The sequence below is a fragment of the Melospiza melodia genome, chromosome 1 (assembly GCF_035770615.1).
Source record: "Melospiza melodia melodia isolate bMelMel2 chromosome 1, bMelMel2.pri, whole genome shotgun sequence".
Lineage (NCBI taxonomy): Eukaryota > Metazoa > Chordata > Aves > Passeriformes > Passerellidae > Melospiza > Melospiza melodia.
In genome coordinates, this window is record NC_086194.1 from 15,765,244 (window position 1) to 15,786,738 (window position 21,495).

Sequence of the window (21,495 nt, forward strand, 5' to 3'; positions counted from 1 at the left end):
AAAAAGGTAATACAGCCTTCAGAAAGGGCACTAAGAGTGCACAGCTGCTGTAGCTGTCCCTGCATCCCCTTGTGTAAAGGGGTTGACAGGGAGTGGGGATGCTTGTAAGTGAGAATGACTCATACCTCCTAGAAACACATGAATTTTAGAAGCAAACTTTGGAATTATGTTAAAAAGAAAAAAAAAAGGTTCAGAATGCCTAATATCACACTCCCCTCATTGAGTGAGGAAATACATTTACACAGTGAAAGTTTAATCAGGCAGTTATATTAACTTATTGGTTCTCCTTTCATGCAGAAAAACTGAAGCAAAGATAGGCCAAATAATCATAATCATAATTCACTCACTGGACTGCTACCAGTTTGGGACTGAGTTTATACTCTCAAAGTTTTAACTAAGTTAGGAAAACTTTTACAAGTACTACAGCAGCTATTGGCACTTCAATCCTGGACTCCCACTCTCTGCACAAGTGCAGAACTTAACATTTTGCTTCAGATCAGAATGATCTTGTGTTGGAAAAAGTATTTCCAGTACTCCTATAAACCTGTCCAACTTACTATCCTTTTAAAATCCCTACAGTAAATACAAAGAAGTCAAAATGGCAACCAGGTACTTCTGAACTAGTGGGGCAATATCAGAGTCTATCTGTGACTCCCTCTAGTCAGCTTATCCTGTAGACCAAGAAGAAATGGTTATTAAAATAAACCAGAATCACATTATACCTGTTGTATAACTGAAAACAGAACCTGGAGAAGTATATTGAGTATATAAGTGTAATCAGAACATGTATATTTTCCAACTTTAATTTTCTGAAATATTCATTGATTATTCAGGTAGCTCTTTCAGGTTATTATGTTCTCTTGAATGGTAATTCTCATTCACCATCATCTGCTTTATAAGCATGTCAGGCAGATTAGCTGCATGTTTCTGCTGTTAGTAATAATAAAGCCTAGTAATCACTACTTAGCTTTCTTCTTTTTATACCATCATCAATATAATAACTGTATTTATAGGGATCATTAAAAAAAGATAGAGAAATTAAAGTACCTTTCCTTAATTGACATAGTTTTGCTGGCATTATCGAGGACATCCTCAGCTGTTTGTGCTTTGCTCTCTCCCATGGAAAACATCTCACAGGAATTCTTATAAAATTTGCCTTCCAATTGTTCAGAGAGCTCCTGCAGTCTACAGGATGCTGCAGCTGCTGTTTGTGAAACTGTCCTCATGGCTGATGTGCTGGTGAGTTCAGAAGAAGGCTCAGCATGGTCTGCCCATTCAAAAGAGAAGTGCTGAATTAGTTTTATTCTCAAAGACACTTTACATTGCTAACACTGAAGAAGCAAATCTGTATTTTAAACATTCACATCACATACTATTCTAACAGGGAGAAACTTCTGGCTGAGCTAGAGCACAGAGATTAATTGTGCAGCATTACTTGCTGCCATTTGTGACTGATGCTCACAAGTAAGCCACAGAACATCATGTTCAATACACAATTCTGAACTTCACATGGGTGAGGCACAAACTGCTGCTCCCCTCATCACACCAACAGGAAAAGGAACAGATGAAAGTGACAGGGAACAAAGAGCAGGGGAAGAGAAGCAGACAAAAGTTAAACAAGAAAATTAACTATTTGGTAAAGCAGTTTAATGCTTGAGTAGCATACTAGGACATTTAATAGCTTAATAGAGGTATTATTTTCTAGGAGGGTGTTGGGGGCTCTTTTGGGTTTGTTTTTTCAAGCAGCAATTAAACCACAGGAAAAAACTGCCATGAAAAAAGATAAATGCACTATTACAGTTATCCCTAAAGAAATATAATTGATCTTCATTTTTCTTTTTGAAATGTTATAAGCACAACACCCCTCTGATATATGGCTGCTCCTATTATATCCCAGTCTCCATGTCCCCTGCAGTCACCAAAGGCTAATTGGACGGAGTGGATACTGCTTTAGAGGAATACAGGCAGAACTGTACCTTCCTCTCTATTCCTGTGTGAAGACCATTAAATTCAAAATATATTAACTTCACAGGATGAACACAAAAATGCTTTTAGTGCTACAGGGTGGTGTGATGCTGTCACCCATCAAAATAAAACAGAAATGGAACAGAACATCCTTCTAAATTCAGCAGAATAGAAGGACTTATGAAATGACCAAATCCACAGTTTATTTCCTAAGTACTTTATTTAAAGATAGGCAAGTTTATTTTTTAAGTTTAAATTATGCTGTGCTTATAGAAATGTAATTGCTCTGAGAATTTCCTGGTTTGTATTTCATCACCACATCAAAGAGAAAATAATACTAGTTTTGCAAAATTAATTATCTGAAAATTATCCACTCCTACTTATGTATGCAGTTATGTAGGTAATTCATAACTCTATATGCACAGTAAGGCAAAAATTAAGGGCAGATATTTGACTCAAAACAGCAAGTTTAGTTTGTTCTGAATTCTGGAGGGCAGGAGAAAGGGCAAAACCAGAAAGAATAAATCTTAGCTTCAGCATATAGTACCACTTCTTTCAAATAAATCTGAATAAAACTGAGCCATCTTTTAAGACTGGAAAATAGAAAGAATAAAAAAAAAAAAGCCCTCTATTTATAAAACTTTTCACAGATACTTCTGTACTTCTAAGCAGTGTTAAAAAAGGAAACATAACCAGTCTTGATAAAGCTTGAAACACCATTTGCTGAATGAGACCACACCAACAGCAAGCAATTACCACACCTCTTTGCCAAGTCTTGCTTTTCAGAACACTTTCCAAATCCACCTTTTCTTCAAAGGACTGGCCTTTTTTGTCTTCCCATTTACCTTGCATGCCAGTATCGATTTCCTTCTGTTCCAGGGGCTGAAAAAGTGCTTGTGAACCAAACAGTTCCAAGCTGCCTTTCCTCAGGAAGCTGTATGCTGTGTCTTTATGGTGGTCTCCTGCTTTTTCAGGAACAGGATGTGTGGTTTCATCCTCAAAGGAGCTGTACTTTTTAATTTCATTAGCTTCATGGGCTAGAAACCTCTTTCTTTCTTCTTCATGTTTCTTTGATGCTTTTTTGCTTTCTAGGGCTTCCATGGAGGGCTGCCACTGCTCTGACTTGTGTGTGTGTTTTCCTGAAGAGTCCAAGTTTTCTGCTGCAGGGTGGAACCTGGTGCCAGCGCTCCCTCTGCCATCAGGGCTCAGCTTCCCATGCAGGTCCCCAAGCAAGGGAGCCAGGGCAGAGGCCATGGCTGAAATCGATGTTGCAACTGCAGGTGACAGGGGAGCGAGCTTTCCACTTTCACTCTGGACCTATGAAGGGAAAAAAACAAACAAAAAAAAAAATCCAAAAAAGCCAAATAGGACTTACAAGCTCTGAAATTATCAGTTCCGAAAAGCAGCCTTATCACATCAGTTCATCCAAGGTATGTTCTCATGTAAATATTGTACTCTATCAGTACAGACTAGAACAGGTAAGGAAAGCAACAACGCCCCTGCAATTTGTCTGCAGATGGGTTATTCCACTCCAGGTAAAAACAACTGCATGTGAGCAGCAACACCTTCAGCAACAAGGGGTGCGTGTGGAACATGCAACCTGACATTGTGTCGGGGCTCAGGACCTGCAGCAGTGCAGGAAGGAATTAGCTCAGGCTCCAGATGCCAGCTGACATGCCATGTGCCCAGGCTAATCACCTCTGCATCTCAGCAGGACTCATTAGCTTTGGCACAGCCCTGCAGCTCCCAGCTCTGGTGACCACTGAGTGCCAGGGAGAGACTGTTCCGTGCTGTCCTAACCCAGGCAGACATTCCTGATGCTCCCTCCACATAAATCACCTTCATGCAGGACTTTTGCAAATGTAAACATTGGCTGTCATTGGCAAAATATTTGAGCCTAAGAAGCACATTAAAAACACTTCCAAACTTATTCTGCCAGCCCCCACAGTGGAACAACTCTTTTCTACTCTTCTAACATAATAATTTTGTAAAATTTTCCTAGATGCCATTAAGATGCATTTTTTTTCTGACATGCAGAGCTTTATCTTCTTCAAAGGAGAAGCTGTGAAAGCTATGAAAGAGAGTGACAAACATGCCTCATACACATCTGGAGAGGGTTTTTTTTTGTTGTTTTCTTAAACTGCAGAGTTAGTGAACAGTGTGCAAAAGGACAGACAAGATCACACCAGTAGGAAGAAATCAGCTCAGGACCTTAAAAGTGCATGCAGATTCCATAAAACACACACAACAGTCTTCACTAAGAAAACTGGGAAGCAGAGCAAAGACTATGTTAGCTCAAAGATTTCAAACAAGATTAAGAAAATAGTTACCAGTTTATTTTTTTTCCATTGCATCTATCAGAATTAGAAATTTAGAGGAGATCAGAAAAGTGAATTCAGTTTTAATTACAAGATATTTTAATTTTCAAGTATGCATTTTGGGAATATAACCTCTAGTTATCTATTTTGAGAGCTCTCTTTTTTTTCTTCCTAGAAAAACCATATCTGCATCTCAAAACCCCCCAACACTCCAATGAACATAGAAAGTCTTTTTGCAAACACACTCCCATTGAGATTGCTTCAGAGTCAACTCTGATTTCATTTGCTAGGTTCAGAAAGATGACACAACATGCTTCCTCTGATTTTCCTCTCTTGAAAAGCCTGTTTGCTCTGTAAGGCTGACAAAGTGGTGTGGCTGTCACTTCTTCCCCATCTGCTTCAGCCCTGCTCCATTCACCACTATGCTGCCCCCAAACAAGTTGGTGACACAACCATAAAAGAGGCCATGCTGTGACAGGGATTGGCACGTGGAGAGTGAATGGAAAAAGGACTATGTAAGGTCTGGAAACCTTGCTTAAATAAATCTGTCAAGCATTTATTATTACTTCATGTGCAAATAAAGTAGGCATAAAGTACAGTTATAATCTGTAAAGCCTTGCACCAATATGTTTAGAGAAATCCTGCTTTCTCACCATCCTGTTATTATAAAATATGGAAAATGTATAATCATGAATGAAGCATATAGAAAGAAAAGGGCAGGAACTTTCTAACACACAGATTTATCCAAATATGTAGAAATATGACATGCACAGGAGTTGTGCTTGACTGTTAAAGTGATTTCTTTCAAAGCTGTAGTGCAAAGGGACTGCTGTTTCTGCTATTGTGAAGAGATCTAAAAGACCATTTCTGGGCCACCTTATGCTGAGGCTTTACTAAAAAGGCATTCCTTTGCAGTTCCAATTAGATGAAGTATTCCAGAACAGGAAGCCAAATTTCACTGCACATTAAATGATTTCTCTTTGACTTCCTGAATTTCAAAAGTATTCTGCTTTTAGGGAAAAAAATACAGATAAAAATCAATGCCTCCTCCCAGAAGAAAATTACAGACTATGTCCTTACTAATAACAGAAATATATTGTTCTTTCAGGAAAGAGCCTGAAAAATGCACATGACAAAGCTCCAAAATGCCCTGAAAATACAACCAAAGCAAAATGATGTGTGTCTTAGTTTTTTACACCTTTGATCAAGAATTTACTTTTAGACAACATGTAATACTCCAGTGGAAGTGACACACACTGTGAAAGGTACAGCTTGCACTAGGCAGGAAGTCGATATACTCTCAAATTACTTAGAAAAAGAAGAAAATCATACCAAAAAATTTGAACACTTCAGGGAATGTTCAGTGTCAGAGGGCAGCTTCCTGACAAACTTTTTCCTCTGTGTGTATTCATAGCAAAGGAAAGGCCAGCCTTTGTGGGATCTTACACTGAAGCTGTTTTCTCCAATAAAAAGAAATGCAAAGGAGCTGTGATGGCACTTACCTGCTCAACTTCTCCAAGGGTGACTGGCTGAGTCTGGTAACGAGCATTCATCCTCCTGTGCCTCAGATCTCCCCGATTCCTCGTGGAGATGGCCCTGGACACTGGCTGAGACAGTTTGTTAAACAAAGCCATCTTTTCTGCCAAGCTTAAGGTGGAAGAATCTGGTTCCTCAGACTGATCTTGCCCCATCACCTCTTTGGCTGCTCTTATCTCCTCTTTAGCTAAAATTTTTTGGTGTGCTGATGCCTGCAAGCTGAAGAAGCAGAACAGGAAATTAGTTTTGAAGAAGTCATTGGGCAGTTTTAAAATCTCAACCTGATAGAAGCAGAAGATCTGCACGTGAAGCACAATAGCCAATGTAATGTAGCAGCCTAAGTGGGTATGCAGTGGTTCAACATTGGCATGATGAATTCTAATTCAAAAGCTGAAGATTTAAAAAAAAAGTTACATTTTCATTCATGAATTTATTTGATTAGGACACAACATTTTTTACAAGGGAACTCAAGATCGAAGAGAGATTTTCCAGACAATCTCTTTATACAGAGCACAGAGCTATGGAAAGACATTTAAGATGCCTTTAAGGTCCTGCAGTGCAATTTATATAAAGTTCAATTTTATTGAAAGCAATTTGTGGACCATATATGATAAAAACATTTAAAAGATAGACTTAAACTCCAAGTTTGTGCTGCTTTTAAGTTAGAAAAAATTGCAATGACTCTTCTAATCTGAAATGCAACAGATTTCAGACTGTCTTTCGTTTTGAATTATGTAGGATAAATCAACAAGAAAAATTGGTTTTGAAACACAGTCCATTGATTTTGAAAATTGACCAATGCTGAAGGCAGACATATTGATTCATAAAAGCTGTAACTGCATTTGTCTCTACAATAATGTATTTTATTCACCTTTACTATAAAAGATTTTATTGTTCAACTTCTTTCACATTTATGGAATTAGTAGTATTCTCTAATTATTTTTTTTTCTGTCATGGTCTCTGCTAAAATTCTCTCATTCAGAACAGTATTCTGCAACTTTACCTATAGGTGGTGCAATTTCTTATATTTCCTTTAATTTTGCAAGCTAAAAAAATACATGTAGAGACAGACAAAGGACATGTACTGCTTGTGAAATCAAGCACTCAGCTGTGCTATTTTCATCTTAGGATGATATTACCATACAAAAAATTACAAGAGCGAAGAGGGTTCTGCTATGTTTGCTCACATGCAAATTAATTTCTTTCTTTCAGAAGAATAAGCTTCTACAGCAGGTTAAGTGTGGTTAGAAGGGTCCTGAAAACAGACGCTTGACAAAAAAAAGCTGCATTGCTTTATCATGCAAACATAAATGAGGTTGACAAATGTTTTAAATATTCTTGAGACAAGTATTCACTTGACACATTGAAAAGGCATTCAAGACTTTAAAGATGCATCTGCTATTGAGGAATCTTGTGCTCCATGTAACATGCATGTTTACCCCCCCAGTACCTGGTAGGTTGTACAGTGCTCTTAACTACAGTGGGACTAGGTACTCTTGTCACTACTGTGTGGGTATTCACAGAACGTGAAGCAGGGCTAGTTTCACTTTAAAGAATTGCCAAGGAGGGAAAATTCACAGGGAGAGAGAAGAAAAAAGCATTAAGAAAAGCAATACATTAAGTGTTAACTACAGAAAAGACCAAACCAAAACAAAACAGAAAAAACCACACAGCAATCATTTTTAATTAACTGAGTTATCTGCTGTGACATTTGCAAAGTAATTCCAAGTACCTTGAAAGAACTAAAGACCTAGAGGAGCAGACTGTCCCTTGAAGTTACTCTTAACCCATAAAGTAAGTTAACATCTGACCATTAGGTGAACATCCATTCAATTCACCATTGTTTAACTTCCCCCCCAAAATGATTTTCCCTTTTTCAGGAAAATGTCATGATATACTAGTACAGTGCAAGAAAAGCATTTCCAAAAAGTACCTTTGAGATTTCGGGGTGTAAAAAGTTTTCCCCAATACATATACATTCCATAAGAAACTGTGCAGATTTCCCTCAGCACAAACTATCTTATTCATTTGGGTTATGAAACAATGCTATGATTAATCTCGTTTGCCTAATCCACAGGTTCCTAAACTTCCAGCCAAATTACAGTTCATACAAGTTATGCTTTACTAGTCCCTCTACATTTCAAAAGGAATTTCAATATAGTTTCCCCTGTGGCTCTCAAGGCCCTTAGCAATAAATATTTTCCTTGCTACAAAGTTATAAGCACCACAGATATGGAGCTTATTCCCAGGTTTGAAGGCAGGAGCCAGGGGCAGAGCCCAGAGCAGACTTACGTGGCTGCAATGACCACCTCCTCGCTGGTGATGGGCTGGGTGTGGGACCTGTCCTGCAAGCGCCGCAGCCTCCTCTCCACCGCCGAGCTTCTGACAGGTGGCTTGGGAATATTCTTCATTTCAAATGATTTTTCCATTTCCTAACAGGACATATGTCATAATTAAAACCATGGAAGAAAAGTTCTGAAACAGTACTTTATTCTTAGCTTTCTTGCATGCACAGCAGTGAAGTTCCCAAATGCCCATCTCTGAATTAGAAGCAAGATGTAACTGCACAGTATGCACCATGGAGTTAAAACTAACTCCACACTTCTCTCTAAATAACACTTTTAAAGCAGGCAACAGATCTGTGTAGGTAGGGAATGAAGTAAAAAACAAAAGTTATGTAGCTTGAACTTGGTTAACTGCATTATTCTTCATTCTAATGCACTTTGGGCACCTTCAGCACATTCTATTTGAAGTGTTTAATTTAATGCAATACTCACTCTAAAAAGGAGTCTCTTTGCAGCTACACTTAGTTTAGCTCGGTCATCCAATTTTTCTTCATCTACACAAAGAGGAAAAAAAGGAGGCTGAACATAATGAATCAATCTCATATTAAGAGTAATATTTTCTTAATATGAACAATTACAAACCAGCAAATAAGCTGGCTGTTTCTCACATTTAACAAAAAACTTATTGTGAATACAGCTGTGTAAACTTCACCTGTTTTTACATGTATTGTATCAAATGAGCAGTACAGTCTGACATGAAGTCTGACACGATTTGCAAACAAAAGAATTGTCTTTAGGACAGTTCATGTCCTTTCAAACTCTATAAACAACATTTGATGAATAACCAAACTTATTACATCAGTCTATGAGAACACATGGACTAAGAAAATAAAGACTGCCTTAAGGGTGAGTGAAGAGAACTGAACATCTATCTTTTACTAGCTGGCCATTCTGATTACCACCTTGTGTCCACATTTCTCAGAGGCTAAATTGGTATCCTCAGGAGCTGAAATCAGCATCCTCCAGATCCAACAGCCAGCATCTCAGAGCTGCAAGGAATATCAGCTTTCAAATAGCATAAGGCATTAAATCTAAATATAGCTACTCATGAGATTACCTACTTAAATTGTGCCAGACTTGCCAAGGGTGACAAGAGGGAAAGAGAGCAAGATGGCAGACTGAATTCTGTAATTTAATAACCTGCATTTTGCAACTTCCTTAGCCAAAAAACAAATTAGCAACGTCAGTTTCACAATATACTACAGTCTTTCTTTAAATTGTAAGTCCTAGACCAGTGATTAAAACTGACCAATGACTATTTTTTTTTCCCAACAACTAGCTTATTTATTGTCTAAATTAGGATAAAATCCAACCTCAATTATATAGAAAAGTTTCAAGCCATTCTCTGCTTGACTCCCATTTGAAGTTTGGTATCCACAGACAGACTTTTGGACTGAAAATGAGATTGAAATCGAGTCTGTAGTAGATATGGCCCTAGGAAAAGGGGTATTTCAACTATATATCATAGGTAAAGATATTTTCAAGTGGATTTTGTTTCCATTATCAAACAGTTCTTTAGTTAAAACAAAATAAAACACATCAAAGCCCATTTCTTCCTTGGAAAACAGTACAGCAACATACCGTCAGCAGTTGGTATTTCTGCATACAAGATTGACCTAGTGAAAAATTGTCAAACAGAAAAAAGTTAGCTGGAAACAAGACATCAAAAATGGATTTCAAATTCAATCTGAAGTAGCAGGAGAATTTATCTGTTTTTCAAGTTTCATCAGTGTTCACTTGGGAACATCCTTTAATAAAGCATAAATGCTAGCAATTGAAGCCAAACTTAAATACAGTCAAGGAAAATTATTTCTAGTTCACCTTGCAGAAAATAAAAGTCTATGATTTGCGACCAGCTTTTTAACATAAAAAGGTACCTTTGGTGGTTTACAAAGAGAGTAAATGATAGAGCAGACTAGATGGAAAGGAAACCCTTTATATGAAACCAAAAGCATTTAACATTCGAACCAAACAGCTACAGTACTTAATGATGATTCACTGTTCACTATTTCAAATGGGAGGAATTTGCAACAAATTTTTTTGGTTTTATTGGGGGAGGGGTTTGGATTTCATTCTGTAAGAAGCTACAATAAATTGCTTTTAATGACAAACAATAACCCTGAAAACATTTATTTTAATATATGGACAAATCTTGTCCCAACCTTGCTAATATCCACCTGCACCAGAATGCTACACAGAGCTACATACATGCCTACCTATCTGTCTCCTTTCGTTCTGCTGATGTTATAGGTTGAGTTTTAAACCTCTCAGAAGTCTTTCTATTTTCACCAGGTGTAAAGTAGCGCCTTGCCTTCCGTGGCCCACGGTCCCCATTGGCAGACACAGTACTACCTGCTGCTGACATCTCAAACCGAGACTCACTTTCAAATCGCACCACAGAGAGCGCATAGGAAAGAAAATAGGAGAGAGAAGTAAAACATAGATGTAAGCATCTCAACAAGTCCCCAGAGACCACTCTGCATGCTCCTCCGGGTCCATGCAGACGAACACATTCCAGCTACCCCACATCACAACTCGCACTAGCAAGCAGAAGCACAAAAGCAAGGATCAAACCATCTCAGCCTCCAGTACACTCTGGTGAGAGCTAAGCTGTGTGCTTTAAGTGCCGAACAACAACTGCTGTTGAGTGGGTGTAATTTTGCCAAGGACGTGCAAGTTTCACACGAAAATACGAGTGAAATGTCACCTACAGTTCCGTTTTCTTGTTGGCATTAGCAGACTCCAGAAAGACATTACGGAGCTGGGCAACAGAGACTTTTGTGTCAACCATGCCAATCTCACCATTTGGTGGATTTGCTTCCATGCTCTCCTTGCTTTTAAAAGGTTCTAGCTTAGTAGTCACAGTATAGTCAGACATGGAGCGAGTCAGGACCTTATGCTTTGTTGACACTTTCCAAACAGGAGCCTGTGCCTTGTCAGGCTGCAGTACAGATCCGCTCTGTATGTACATGACAGCTTCACTCCTTTCTACGTTCTCAGGGGTCTTAAACTGCTGCTCTGGGGCCTGCCTCTTATTGCATTCCAACTCCCTCTGAACTTCTGAGTTAACTTTCAGCTTGCTTGCAAAGGAGGAGCTCCCCACAGGGGTCTCCAATTCTCCTCCGCCAAAGAGGCCTTCGTGGTTCTTCCCTTGCTTGCGAATCTCAGATGGCAGAATGGGCCTTCTGCCTTTGGAGGCCTGTTCCCCTTCCAAGGAATCTTCTCCAGCAGGTTTTGCTCCGTAACCAGGTGCTTCCTTCTTTTCACTCTCCGAGGCAGGGGCTGCTGAGGGCTTTGTGTCTGTGGGGAGGAGGCTGCCAGCAGGGCTGTTTGCTGGTTCTTCTGCTGCCATCAGCTGAGCTGTGTGAGCAATGCCAGCAGGCTGGATATAGCCATGGATCGGCTGGCGGACGGAACTGACGGGCTGATTTAGAGCCCTATCAAAGGCAGACGTTTCTGTCTGGAGAGGCATGTAGTGGGCTGGCACTGGATGGGATTTTCTCTGAGATACTGTGTCTGTGGCAAGTTCAGGGCTTCCACGAGCACTTTCCTCTTTCACCAATTTCTCTCTAACTTTTACTCTTTAAGAAAGAAAAAGGATTAAAGCTGTGAACAGCAATACCCAATCTGGAAAGGAACACAGACACCTACTGTGGGTACAGACAGCAACATTGTAGTAAAATGAAAACCAATGCATTAAAATTAAGCAATCTTATGATGCAACCCCCTCCTTCCCCCAGGTCTTAGCAGTAACACTGCTCAAAAACAGTCAAGTGATTCAGGGGCCATGGACATGCATGACTCCTGAGAAGGTAACTGTGCAAGCTCTGGGAACATACAGCATGTTCTCATGAGATCACAAGTGTGTTTGCCAAACAGCACATACCCATAGTCTCAAACAAACAAGATGATCAAAACTGCTTTTTATATTTTCAGAGTGTTGGGTTCAGCCTGAAATTGCAAATTCTACTGGCAGCTGTGTATGCAGTCAGATGTTTGAAGATGTCTAAACACTGGGAAGCTTACATCACACCAAGACGTTGTTGCATTGGGGAAAGAGGTGAAAAAAAATGTTATCTCCACCTAGCCCTTCAGATATTTTGCCAGAGACTGGTTTACTTGTGTTTTTGTATATCATTTAAGATATCTGAAAAATCATATGCAGTGTAACCTGTTTCAGTAAGTGAATAAAAACATTGAAAGGGCAAGTCCTAAACCCAAAATGCAGAACTATGGCATGGCTGTTGCTTTTCAGAGAGCTTGCAGGGAAAAAAAACATTTAAAAACTGAAACAGGTATTCTGTTTTAAAATGTTTCATTACATTCTAACATGCAAAACTTGCAACAAAAACACTTGTTCCCAAAAGTTACCTTACTTCAGTGTGTTTTCTAGAAACACCTTTGGACTTGTGCAACATCCATGCAAACCGGAGTTTTATTTAACATTTCTAAATGGAATATAGCAGCACAGTGGGAGACAAGCATGTGCAGCCAGGGGCTGCCTTTGCTCTGGGGCTGCTGCTGCAGGTGAAGCTCTCCAGCACTTTCACAACCTCACCAAGGCTCAGACACCTCACAGGGTGAGTGTCTGCAGATAACACACACAGTATTAAAAATGAAAGCCCTGTACTCCCTCCCCTCCCAAATGGGTATGAAAAAATAATTTTAGTTTCAAGGAAAGAGAGAGTCAAACTAGGAAACTACAGTTTGAATGTAAGTAATCCAGCTCAAAGTATGTGCAATTCCAGGCTTGCTACCAACAGACTTTTTGGAGTTTACATCATTAAGAAAAAAGAAAAAAAGTAAGGTTTAGGGGAAAAAAAAAGCAAATTATTTAAGAGAATAATTCAGGATATCCAAAGTTATTTGAAACACCACTCTTTCTAATATTTTGGTGCTTCTTACCTCTGAAGATTGATGCACTTGTCAGGCAGAGTTACTTAAGCACATAAAGTGTGTTAAATCTGAAGAAGTATGCTTTGAACTACATGTACCAAGCATTCTCCAGAACATCCACACCAATGTTAGTACTGGGTTATAGGTATTACTTTAACCAGGAACATGAAAAACAGTCTTCCTGCAATGATTTTCATGGTGGGCTTACTGTAAATGTTACCAAACCAGGAGAAAGCAGCTGTCTGTAGCTTTGATCAATATTTTGTTTTACTTTTCCATGTAATTTTTTTTTTTACTTCTCTTGTACCATCTCCTTTGGAATTCAAGGAGTTACTTGTAGGGAATGCTAAGATGGAAGGGTGTACAGTATAAAAATATGCTGGTTTGCAGAGCACAAAATGACATAAAATAAGAAGTTATAAAATCTAGTGGAAGCCAGAATGGTTGTAGCTGTGGAAGAAGCTTGGGGAATTTGTACTTCTTCATCAAAATACCAATTGGTTCTAAGTTAGAATAAAAGCAGGTGCTTCAGAAAAGTTTCACAAGCTTTTTATTCACAAAAACCTCCACTTTCTTACTTGCTGCTGTTAAAGGAAAATTAAGGGCAAGTGTTAAATGTAGATAGTAAAAGGAAAGACGGGGAGTTTGCAGTCTGATTGTTAGCCACACAGATATGCTTCATGATACCTGGAGGGCCAGCTGATAAGTGAAGGTGTGTCCCCTTCCGAATCTTTCTGAAGAAACCATTCAGGTTTTGCTTTCCCTGCACTACTACAGAAAACAGAACTTCAGGTAATTTCTGAGACCTCAATACATGCTCCCATTATTTCTCCCAGTCTCCCTTCCCCACTGCTTTTTTTTTTTTTTTTTGATTACTCAGTTGCAGAGGACAGTTCTAGAGAACAAAGCAATGTACACTAATCCAATTCAAAGGTAATAAACTGGGAAAGAAATTATTATATAATCCCACAAACATATACAAAGTATGCTAAGTGGTAAAGATTCTGCAGAGGTAACTTTGTGCACATTGTCCAAAAATTGAGAAGTGAAAGCAACTACACAACCTTATTTTTGCATTTTCCACTGTGGGTCAATTTGTGTAAGGACATCTGTAAAAGCTAGAAAAATAATTCCTTTAATTTGTGATTTAAAGTGGTAGAGATTGCTGCAACCAAAACAAAGGAGCAGTACGAATTTAATGAAGTGGAAAATTCATAATGCTGCATCATATTTCCAAAGAAATTCTCAGGAGCATCTGGAACCCCTCTGTCCTCTTGTAACCCTGTATCACAGAGCTTCAGAAATGCCCACCTGGTTAGCACAAACCAAAGACACTGTGTCACTGGGTGACCTGGCACAGGAAAAACTTAAGGAAAAAAGTGACTCCTAATTTAATCTTGCCTTGACTTTATTCTGTTCACATTTTGGAGTTGAAAGCATAAAAAGAAAGAAGAGCTTTTAAAAGCCCTGCAGCAGTGTAAGAAAGGCTGTTTGCTTCCTACATAAAGTTTCTCAAAAACTTTCCTAAAGCTCACCTTCACCTACAATCCCCCAGCAACAGTAGAACACATCAAGTACTTTTAACCTTGCAGGCACAGCCTGTCCTGCCACATTAATGTTTACAAACTCACTTCCCAGAGGTGACAAGCATCCAGGATGCTTTCCATTGCTTATGAAAGAACTTTTCCATTGGAGAAGAGCCATTTGGGATAACACCCCCAAATTAAGATCCAGGTCATATACTTCAATTTTTCTTAGTTACTCGTTTATGAAAAATAGTTGAAAAAGGTTAAATCAAAAGGTTAAAACAACTGTTCTGGAGATAACAGTGTATTTGATGCAAGTAAGTTTAAATTTGAGAACTCACCTACTGTTGTCATTAAATCCAAATCTATCTTAGAACAGCAAACACCAACTGTTGAAACACCTTCTGTTTGTTCCAAATGTTTTTGAATCCTTAACAGAACTGACCAAAGAGGAGGCAAAACCTTTCCACAGAAGCTGACTAGAAGCAACTACCTGGAATTGTTTTGAAGCACAGGAACTTCCTTCTCTTTTAATGTGTACTTTGGCACAATTTTATAGTGGGCACGGCCCAAGCAGTAATTATTTGTACTTGATCATTCATCCTTTGAAGACTGCAATCAGAAGAACGTTTTGAATTTAATCAGCCATTTCAGGAGCCAAATGCAGGCAATGTCAAATGATACCTCCTCAGTGATGGGTAACTGGATTAATTATTAAATTTTAGTACTGAAGTCACAAAAGCTTTTCATATATATTCCAAAGTGAGCTGCATTTATTTTCCAATTTAAACTCAGGAAATTTAAATTTAACAAAACCAATTTTATGGCCTGTATATAATGTGGAACTGACTTCAGAACAGCAGTCACCTGAAAAACTGGAATTAGCCTTTTTTTTCTCTTGTGCAAATAGCTTTATAGGGACCACCACAGAGCAACTTTAAATGGACTGCATTGACACAATGACTTTTTTACCACTCAGAATCAGGGACAAGAGTTTCAGAGAGGTTATTCTCACATCTCTGAATATTATACCAGGGAGTACACACTGGCACTGAAAGTGTCAGGGGTATTAAATAATGGGCTCTTGGCAATATGGCCTTTAAAATACCAGCTACTGCCTACATGTATATCCAAACAAGAGACCAAATCCCATATTTAAGCTCTTGGCTGCTTTAAGTACTACACCACATCTTGGTGGGTGCAGATAGTTTCCTTCACAAGATAGACAGCAATTAGGGGAAATTTGTTTTATGCAAATACTACTCAAGCCTCATCCAGAAAAAAAATCTGAAATTAGAGATAATGCAGTCAGCAATTTGTATTATATTATTACTCACAGAATAGTTTGAGTTGGATGGGACCTTTAAAGGTTATTTAGTCCAATCTCTCTGCAATGAGCAGGGACACTTCAACTAGATGAGGTTGCTCAGAGTCCCATTCAACATCACTCTGAATGCTTCCAGGGATGAGGCATCTACCTTCTCTCTGAACAACCTGTGCCAGTGTTTTACCAGCCTTTTTGTAAGAAAATGTTTTCCTTATATCTAGCATCAATCTACCCCTGTTTTAGTGCAAAACCATTCCTTCTTGTCCTATCAGAAAAGAGGAATGCCCCTGTCAAAAAGTCTGTTCCAATCTTACAATCACCTCCTGCAGCATTGAAGGGCTGAAATCAGATCTCCCTGGAGCCTTTTCTTTTCCAAGATGAACAACCCCAACTGTCTCAGCCTTTCCTCACAGGAAAGGTACCCCATTGCTCTGATTATTGTTGTGGCTGTCTTCTGGACTTGCTCCAACACTCCCATGTCTTTCCTGTGCTGAGGATTACAGATACAGTATTCCAGGGGGAATCTCATGAGAGTGGGGTAAAGGGGCAGAATCACCTCTCTCAACCTGCTGATCATGATCCTTTTGATGTGGCCCAGGACCCATTTATCTTTCTGGGCTGCAGGTGCACATTGCCAGCTCATGTCCAGCCCCTCATCCACCAATTCCCCAAAGTTCTTGGCAGAGCTGCTCTCAATCTGTTCAACCCCAGACTGTTCTGGTACTACTGGGGCTTGCCCCAGCCCAGGTGCAGGACTTTGCACTTGGCCTTAGCAAAGCCCTCATGAGACTCTGATGAGCCCACTTCTCAAGCTTGTCCATGTCCCTCTGGGTGATTTTCCCATCCTTCAGGAGTGTCAACCACACCACTCGTCTTGGTGTCATCTGCAAAACTGCTGAAGGTGCACTCAACTCCCTTATGTCATTGAGGGGGACATTAAATATCCCTGGTCCCCACTGAGACCCTTAAGGGACACCACTTGTCACTGATGTCCATCAGGACTCTGAGCTGCTGACCACTACTCTGGATGCAGCTGTCCAAACAATTCCTCATCTACTGAACAATCTGTCCATAGCTCTTCAATTTAGAGAGAAGGATGCTGTGGGGGACTGTGTGCTCTTGCAGGAGCACAGGCAGAGACATCTGTAGCCTTTCCCTTGTCCCCTAACGTAGTCACTCAGCCACAGAAGGCCACTAAATGGGTCAGGCAGGACTTGCCTTGAAGAAGCTGTGCTGGCTGTCTCGAATCACCTCCCTGTCCTCCATGTCCCTTAGCATAGTTTCTGAGAGGATCTGTTCCATGATCTTCTCAGGCAGAGAGGTGAGGCTGACAGGGCAGCAGTTTCCAGTATCCTCCTTTCTACCCTTTTTAGAGATGGGTGCAATGTTTCCCTTTTTCCAGTCACTTGGGACTTCACCTGACTGCTCAGATATCATGGAGATATATCAGCCAGTTCCCTCAAGACTCCAGGATAAATCTAATTGGGTCCTGTAGCCTTATTTTTGTTCAGTTTCCTCAGGCAGTCAGGAACATGATTTTATTCTAATAATGGAAGGGACTTTGCCTCCCCAGTCACCACCCTGCTGTCCACCCACTCATGAGGTGTGGAAACTGAGGTTGCTATTGAAGGCTGAGGCAAAAAACTAGCTGAGCCTTCTCCTCATGCTTTGTTACCAGTTTTGCTTTGACCTTCCATATCCAGCTAACATACCTGTAGAAGTCCTTGCTATGCTTTGCATTCTTTGCCAAATTCAGTTCCAGCTTCACCTTGCCCCTCCTAACCTCATCTCTACACAACTGGGCAATGTCCCTATACTCTTCCCAAAACACCTGTCACTGCTCACTACTGTGCATTCACTTGTTTAATAATCCATGTTGGTGTCTTTCCTTTTTTTTCCTGATTTCTCACAACTGGGAACTGAAAAGCTCTTGCGCTCTATGGAAAGCATAAATGGTTGAGTTTATACCAGATACCTCAGTTTCTTAAAAGTAGTCAATACTGTTCAGTGTGCACATATGTATAAAATTAAGTTCTCATTTACATAATTTTTAGTTGCAACATTTTAGGTTAAGGTTTTACAGTTATTATTTTCTATCTATCCGCCCAGCAAGAAATTAAAGACTCACACTTAGAGAAAATCATACTTTAAAAAAATTCTTAGTCACACATTATTTTCAGTCAGCATAAGAATTTGACAGTATTTCTATACCACACTGAGAAATTGTAATGTAAAATTAGTGGAAACTATTTTTTTTTCCTTCTGGAAGAATCTGGTTACCCTATTACCATAGTATATTTGTCAAGTCTACAGCAATTCAGCATAGAATTTTAACTCTCCCCTCTGCCCCTTCACGCATATATATGCCTGATATTATCTAAAAAATTGTCTACCACAGTACAAAAGACTTTTACACTTTCACATCAGGAAAGCAAATCAACTATTATTTCAACTGACCCAAGACACTCTTCAGTTTTTAAGTTTGCAAACTGTTTTGTTTTGGCAGAAGCCATCATAAAGATAGTCAAATCTTCACTGAGAAGCAGCTTGCCTCTACTTAGAAGCTCCCAGCCAACAATTGCAAGGTATAGAAGAAAGAAAGTTAAAGACTTGCTCTAATAGGTACCAAAAAACAAAACCCAAGGAGATTTAGAACCATAACTCCTTCAATTTCTAGTTTGTGTCCTCCCCACAAAAGGCCTAATTTCAGCAAAAATTCTATAAATATAAAGTGAAACCAAGGACATAGCTAATTAGAGAAATACATAGCCACTTCCTTGTATCAGACACACACTGTGATAAATAAACCCAACTAATCCATCCAAATCAACTAAATACATTCTTCAAGGGTAATAAATACACTCTCACGAATACCGTAGACACTGATGCAGAATCTAAGATAAAGGAATCTACAGCAAAAAAAAAAAAAATAGAAATCATACCTACCTTTGTCTGCTGTTACTGTGCAAGGGCTGGTCATTCTGCAAGTGGGTGGGTGAGGCTGCCCGCTTGGGTGAGGAGAGGGACTCTCGGGGGGTTTGCTTTGGTGGCATTGGCACTTCGTTATAGCAGGAAGAGTCTCGTCCAGAAAGGGAAAGGGAGGCAGAGCTATCCAAGGTTGCTGAAGGCTCAGAAGCCTGTCTAATGGCACTGTCATCTGCTTTTCTAACACCCTTTTCATTTGAGAGGTCATCTTTATCTTCACGGCTGGAGTACTCTTTGGAATCAGAAATCGCACTCTTTGATGACTTTGTCTCAGTCCTGGAAAAATAGAGGCTGCCATAGTCCTTGTTTTCATCATCTTGCCTTTCACTTTTCACTCCCTTTCTTTCCACGCTGTCAGGATCTTTCCTTGCCCGTATATATCTGGATGAGTAGTCAGAATCCAAATCAGACTCAAGGGCTAATCCATACTTCTCTGCCAGCTGGCGTCGCCTCTCTGCCTTGTACCTGGCTATTCTCTCTGCTTTTGACTCCAGTTCCTGGACATCCATATTTGCTGTACTGTACAAGGGCTCTTTCTTACTTCCTGTGGTTTCCGATCGGTATCTGGATGATCTGGGGTGTTTCTCTACAGAAGAATCTGAAGTTTCCTCCTCCTCATTTGATCTTCCTGTCAAAAGTACAACATATATGAGCAAGTCCTTCCCAAAACTCCAGGTACCCCATCCACCCCTCAAACTGATTGAACTAAAAGCTTTCCATTTTCTTACAAATCAAAGTGACCGCACAGACACATTATATTTTTGCACTTTTGTCTCCAAAAGCACACACAAACAATTAAGAAATATGTATTAGGAATAATTCTTTAATAAGTAATAGTTCTCAATTCAAATAGTTTTTTTAAAGCAATAAACATTTTTCAAGTAAGACAATTGGAGACTTAAAAAGCAAATTAAAAACCCCAAACAACCTGACAGATCTCTTCTGTAGAAGAGCTTCTAGGCTGATAGTGTAGCAAACATGGAGTAATTCAGCATTGCAATATGGCCTGCCGCGTGCCACTCACCTAGGTGGGGGCTGTATGGGTCAGTTGCTCGCATATATCTTGGTGTATCTTCCTCTAGCAAACGGTGTGTGACTGATCCTGGGCAGTTTTGTAGAAGAATAGGCTGTGTATCATTCTCAATTCCCTCTAAGCGCCTAGCTATTCTTTCCTTTCTGAAAAATATGTGAAAAATGTGAAAACAGGCATCTTGAAGATTGGAGGGCAGAGTTTCTACGAGGAGGTAACAAAACAAGCTGGGTGTTTTGTTTTATGGGCCAAACACTTTTTTCCTTTACCTTTTCATTTCCAAAAAATCTCGGTTGTTTGGTTCAAAGAGTTTTCTTAATTCTGAAACTGAGACAACAAAACATTATGTAGCTTATAAAACAATAAGTTTCAGAAACTTGCTAAAATGTTTTAGAATAAGAAGAAACAGTCAAATAAAGTTCAATGGTTTGAAATAGCTTTTGGGAGGAAATGAGCATTTTCCTCTTGTTTTCCTAGTTTATTAAGGTTGTGCTGTCAGAAGTGCATTAGGCACATAGGTGTGACCATCAAGTACTCCTCTCCACATACTTCCAGGCTAATCCCAAATCTGCTATGTCCATCCTAGCAGTTTTCAAGATGTAGTGTATACTAGACAAGTTGTATTTTGATTAGCTAAAGTCAAACTTAAGCGCCCTAGTAACCCATTTCAAAACCAGGTATTATGGAAAGTCTGCTTGCCCTGCCTACTCAAAGGTCAGGGACTGACCATGTTTAAATAGAAGCAGTAAGGAAGAGGTCCCCTCCTCCTTACTTTCCTCCACACCCTTATATTGATCAAATCCCCAGAACCCCAGTGACTCATTGCTGAAGTGAAAATTACCATGCACCATCATGGTACCTCTTGCATGGTTAATAACTTGCTACTTTGCTATAACTTTCCCTAGTAGTTTTAATTTTACATACTTCCCTTCTCTTCCCCTGAAGCCTTTGCTGGTGTGAAGTGCCAGCAGACAGCTGCCACAGTCCACAAAACTGCAGTGAACCAAGGGGAGGCACGATAGATGAAGTAATCCCTATATATACCCACATCTGTGCACGTGCAGACCACACTGCAGCAGTGAGTGCTACACAAATAAGTGCAGGGTGGCCTCTTACCACCAGGAAGAGAAACTGCCCAGGCTGTCCAGGGAAGCAGTGCACTGGGGTGGGGTGTGCCTAACACACAGACATGCACATCCACACATTGTGACCTTGGCAAACGTGGTGCTGAAAGCTGTGTGCCCCTATTCTTGAGCCAATGCACATCTGGGGCTCTAACCCTGTTGACCCAGGGATCAAAAGTTAAAGCAAGTGAAAGTCTATGCCTGCTAAACTGGCAGAGATTGCCATCAGAAACACCTGATGAGTCAGGAGTGTCTAGCTGACATTGTTCCACTGCAGAGGTAAACCTATCAGCTTATTTTTCTTGCTACCAGATCTCATTGCTCTAGATAATTGGAAGATAAATATTACTGAAACGCCGCCCTTTAAGGTCAGATGCACCTTTTCTGCCTTCCCTCTGCTGCAAGAACTTGACATGCATGGCTTGGTCAGGGTTCCATCTGAG

General features: G+C 39.8%; 1 protein-coding gene across 12 annotated transcripts in view; it reads right to left on the bottom strand.

The window, feature by feature from the left end:
• The window catches only part of SVIL (supervillin), a 59,113-nt gene that overhangs the window by 34,167 nt on the left and 3,451 nt on the right, over positions 1–21,495 (bottom strand). For 2 of the 12 annotated variants that reach the window (XM_063149046.1, XM_063148980.1), the window contains exons 2-15: positions 20,198–20,255; positions 19,923–20,074; positions 18,860–19,526; positions 13,748–13,828; positions 10,876–11,745; positions 10,381–10,545; positions 9,746–9,780; positions 8,597–8,658; positions 8,112–8,251; positions 7,270–7,365; positions 5,786–6,038; positions 4,296–4,319; positions 2,727–3,282; positions 1,048–1,267 (exon numbers count right to left, since the gene is read on the bottom strand). In XM_063149046.1, coding sequence (XP_063005116.1) covers positions 1,048–1,267; positions 2,727–3,282; positions 4,296–4,319; positions 5,786–6,038; positions 7,270–7,365; positions 8,112–8,251; positions 8,597–8,658; positions 9,746–9,780; positions 10,381–10,545; positions 10,876–11,745; positions 13,748–13,828; positions 18,860–19,526; positions 19,923–20,074; positions 20,198–20,205 — 3,329 coding nt within the window. In that variant the 5' untranslated portion in view covers positions 20,206–20,255. Of the gene's footprint in view, positions 1–1,047; positions 1,268–2,726; positions 3,283–4,295; positions 4,320–5,785; positions 6,039–7,269; positions 7,366–8,111; positions 8,252–8,596; positions 8,659–9,745; positions 9,781–10,380; positions 10,546–10,875; positions 11,746–13,747; positions 13,832–18,859; positions 19,527–19,922; positions 20,075–20,197; positions 20,256–21,495 lie in introns of all 12 variants that reach the window. The other 10 variants (XM_063149072.1, XM_063149005.1, XM_063149055.1 and 7 more) reach the window with 7 other exon arrangements.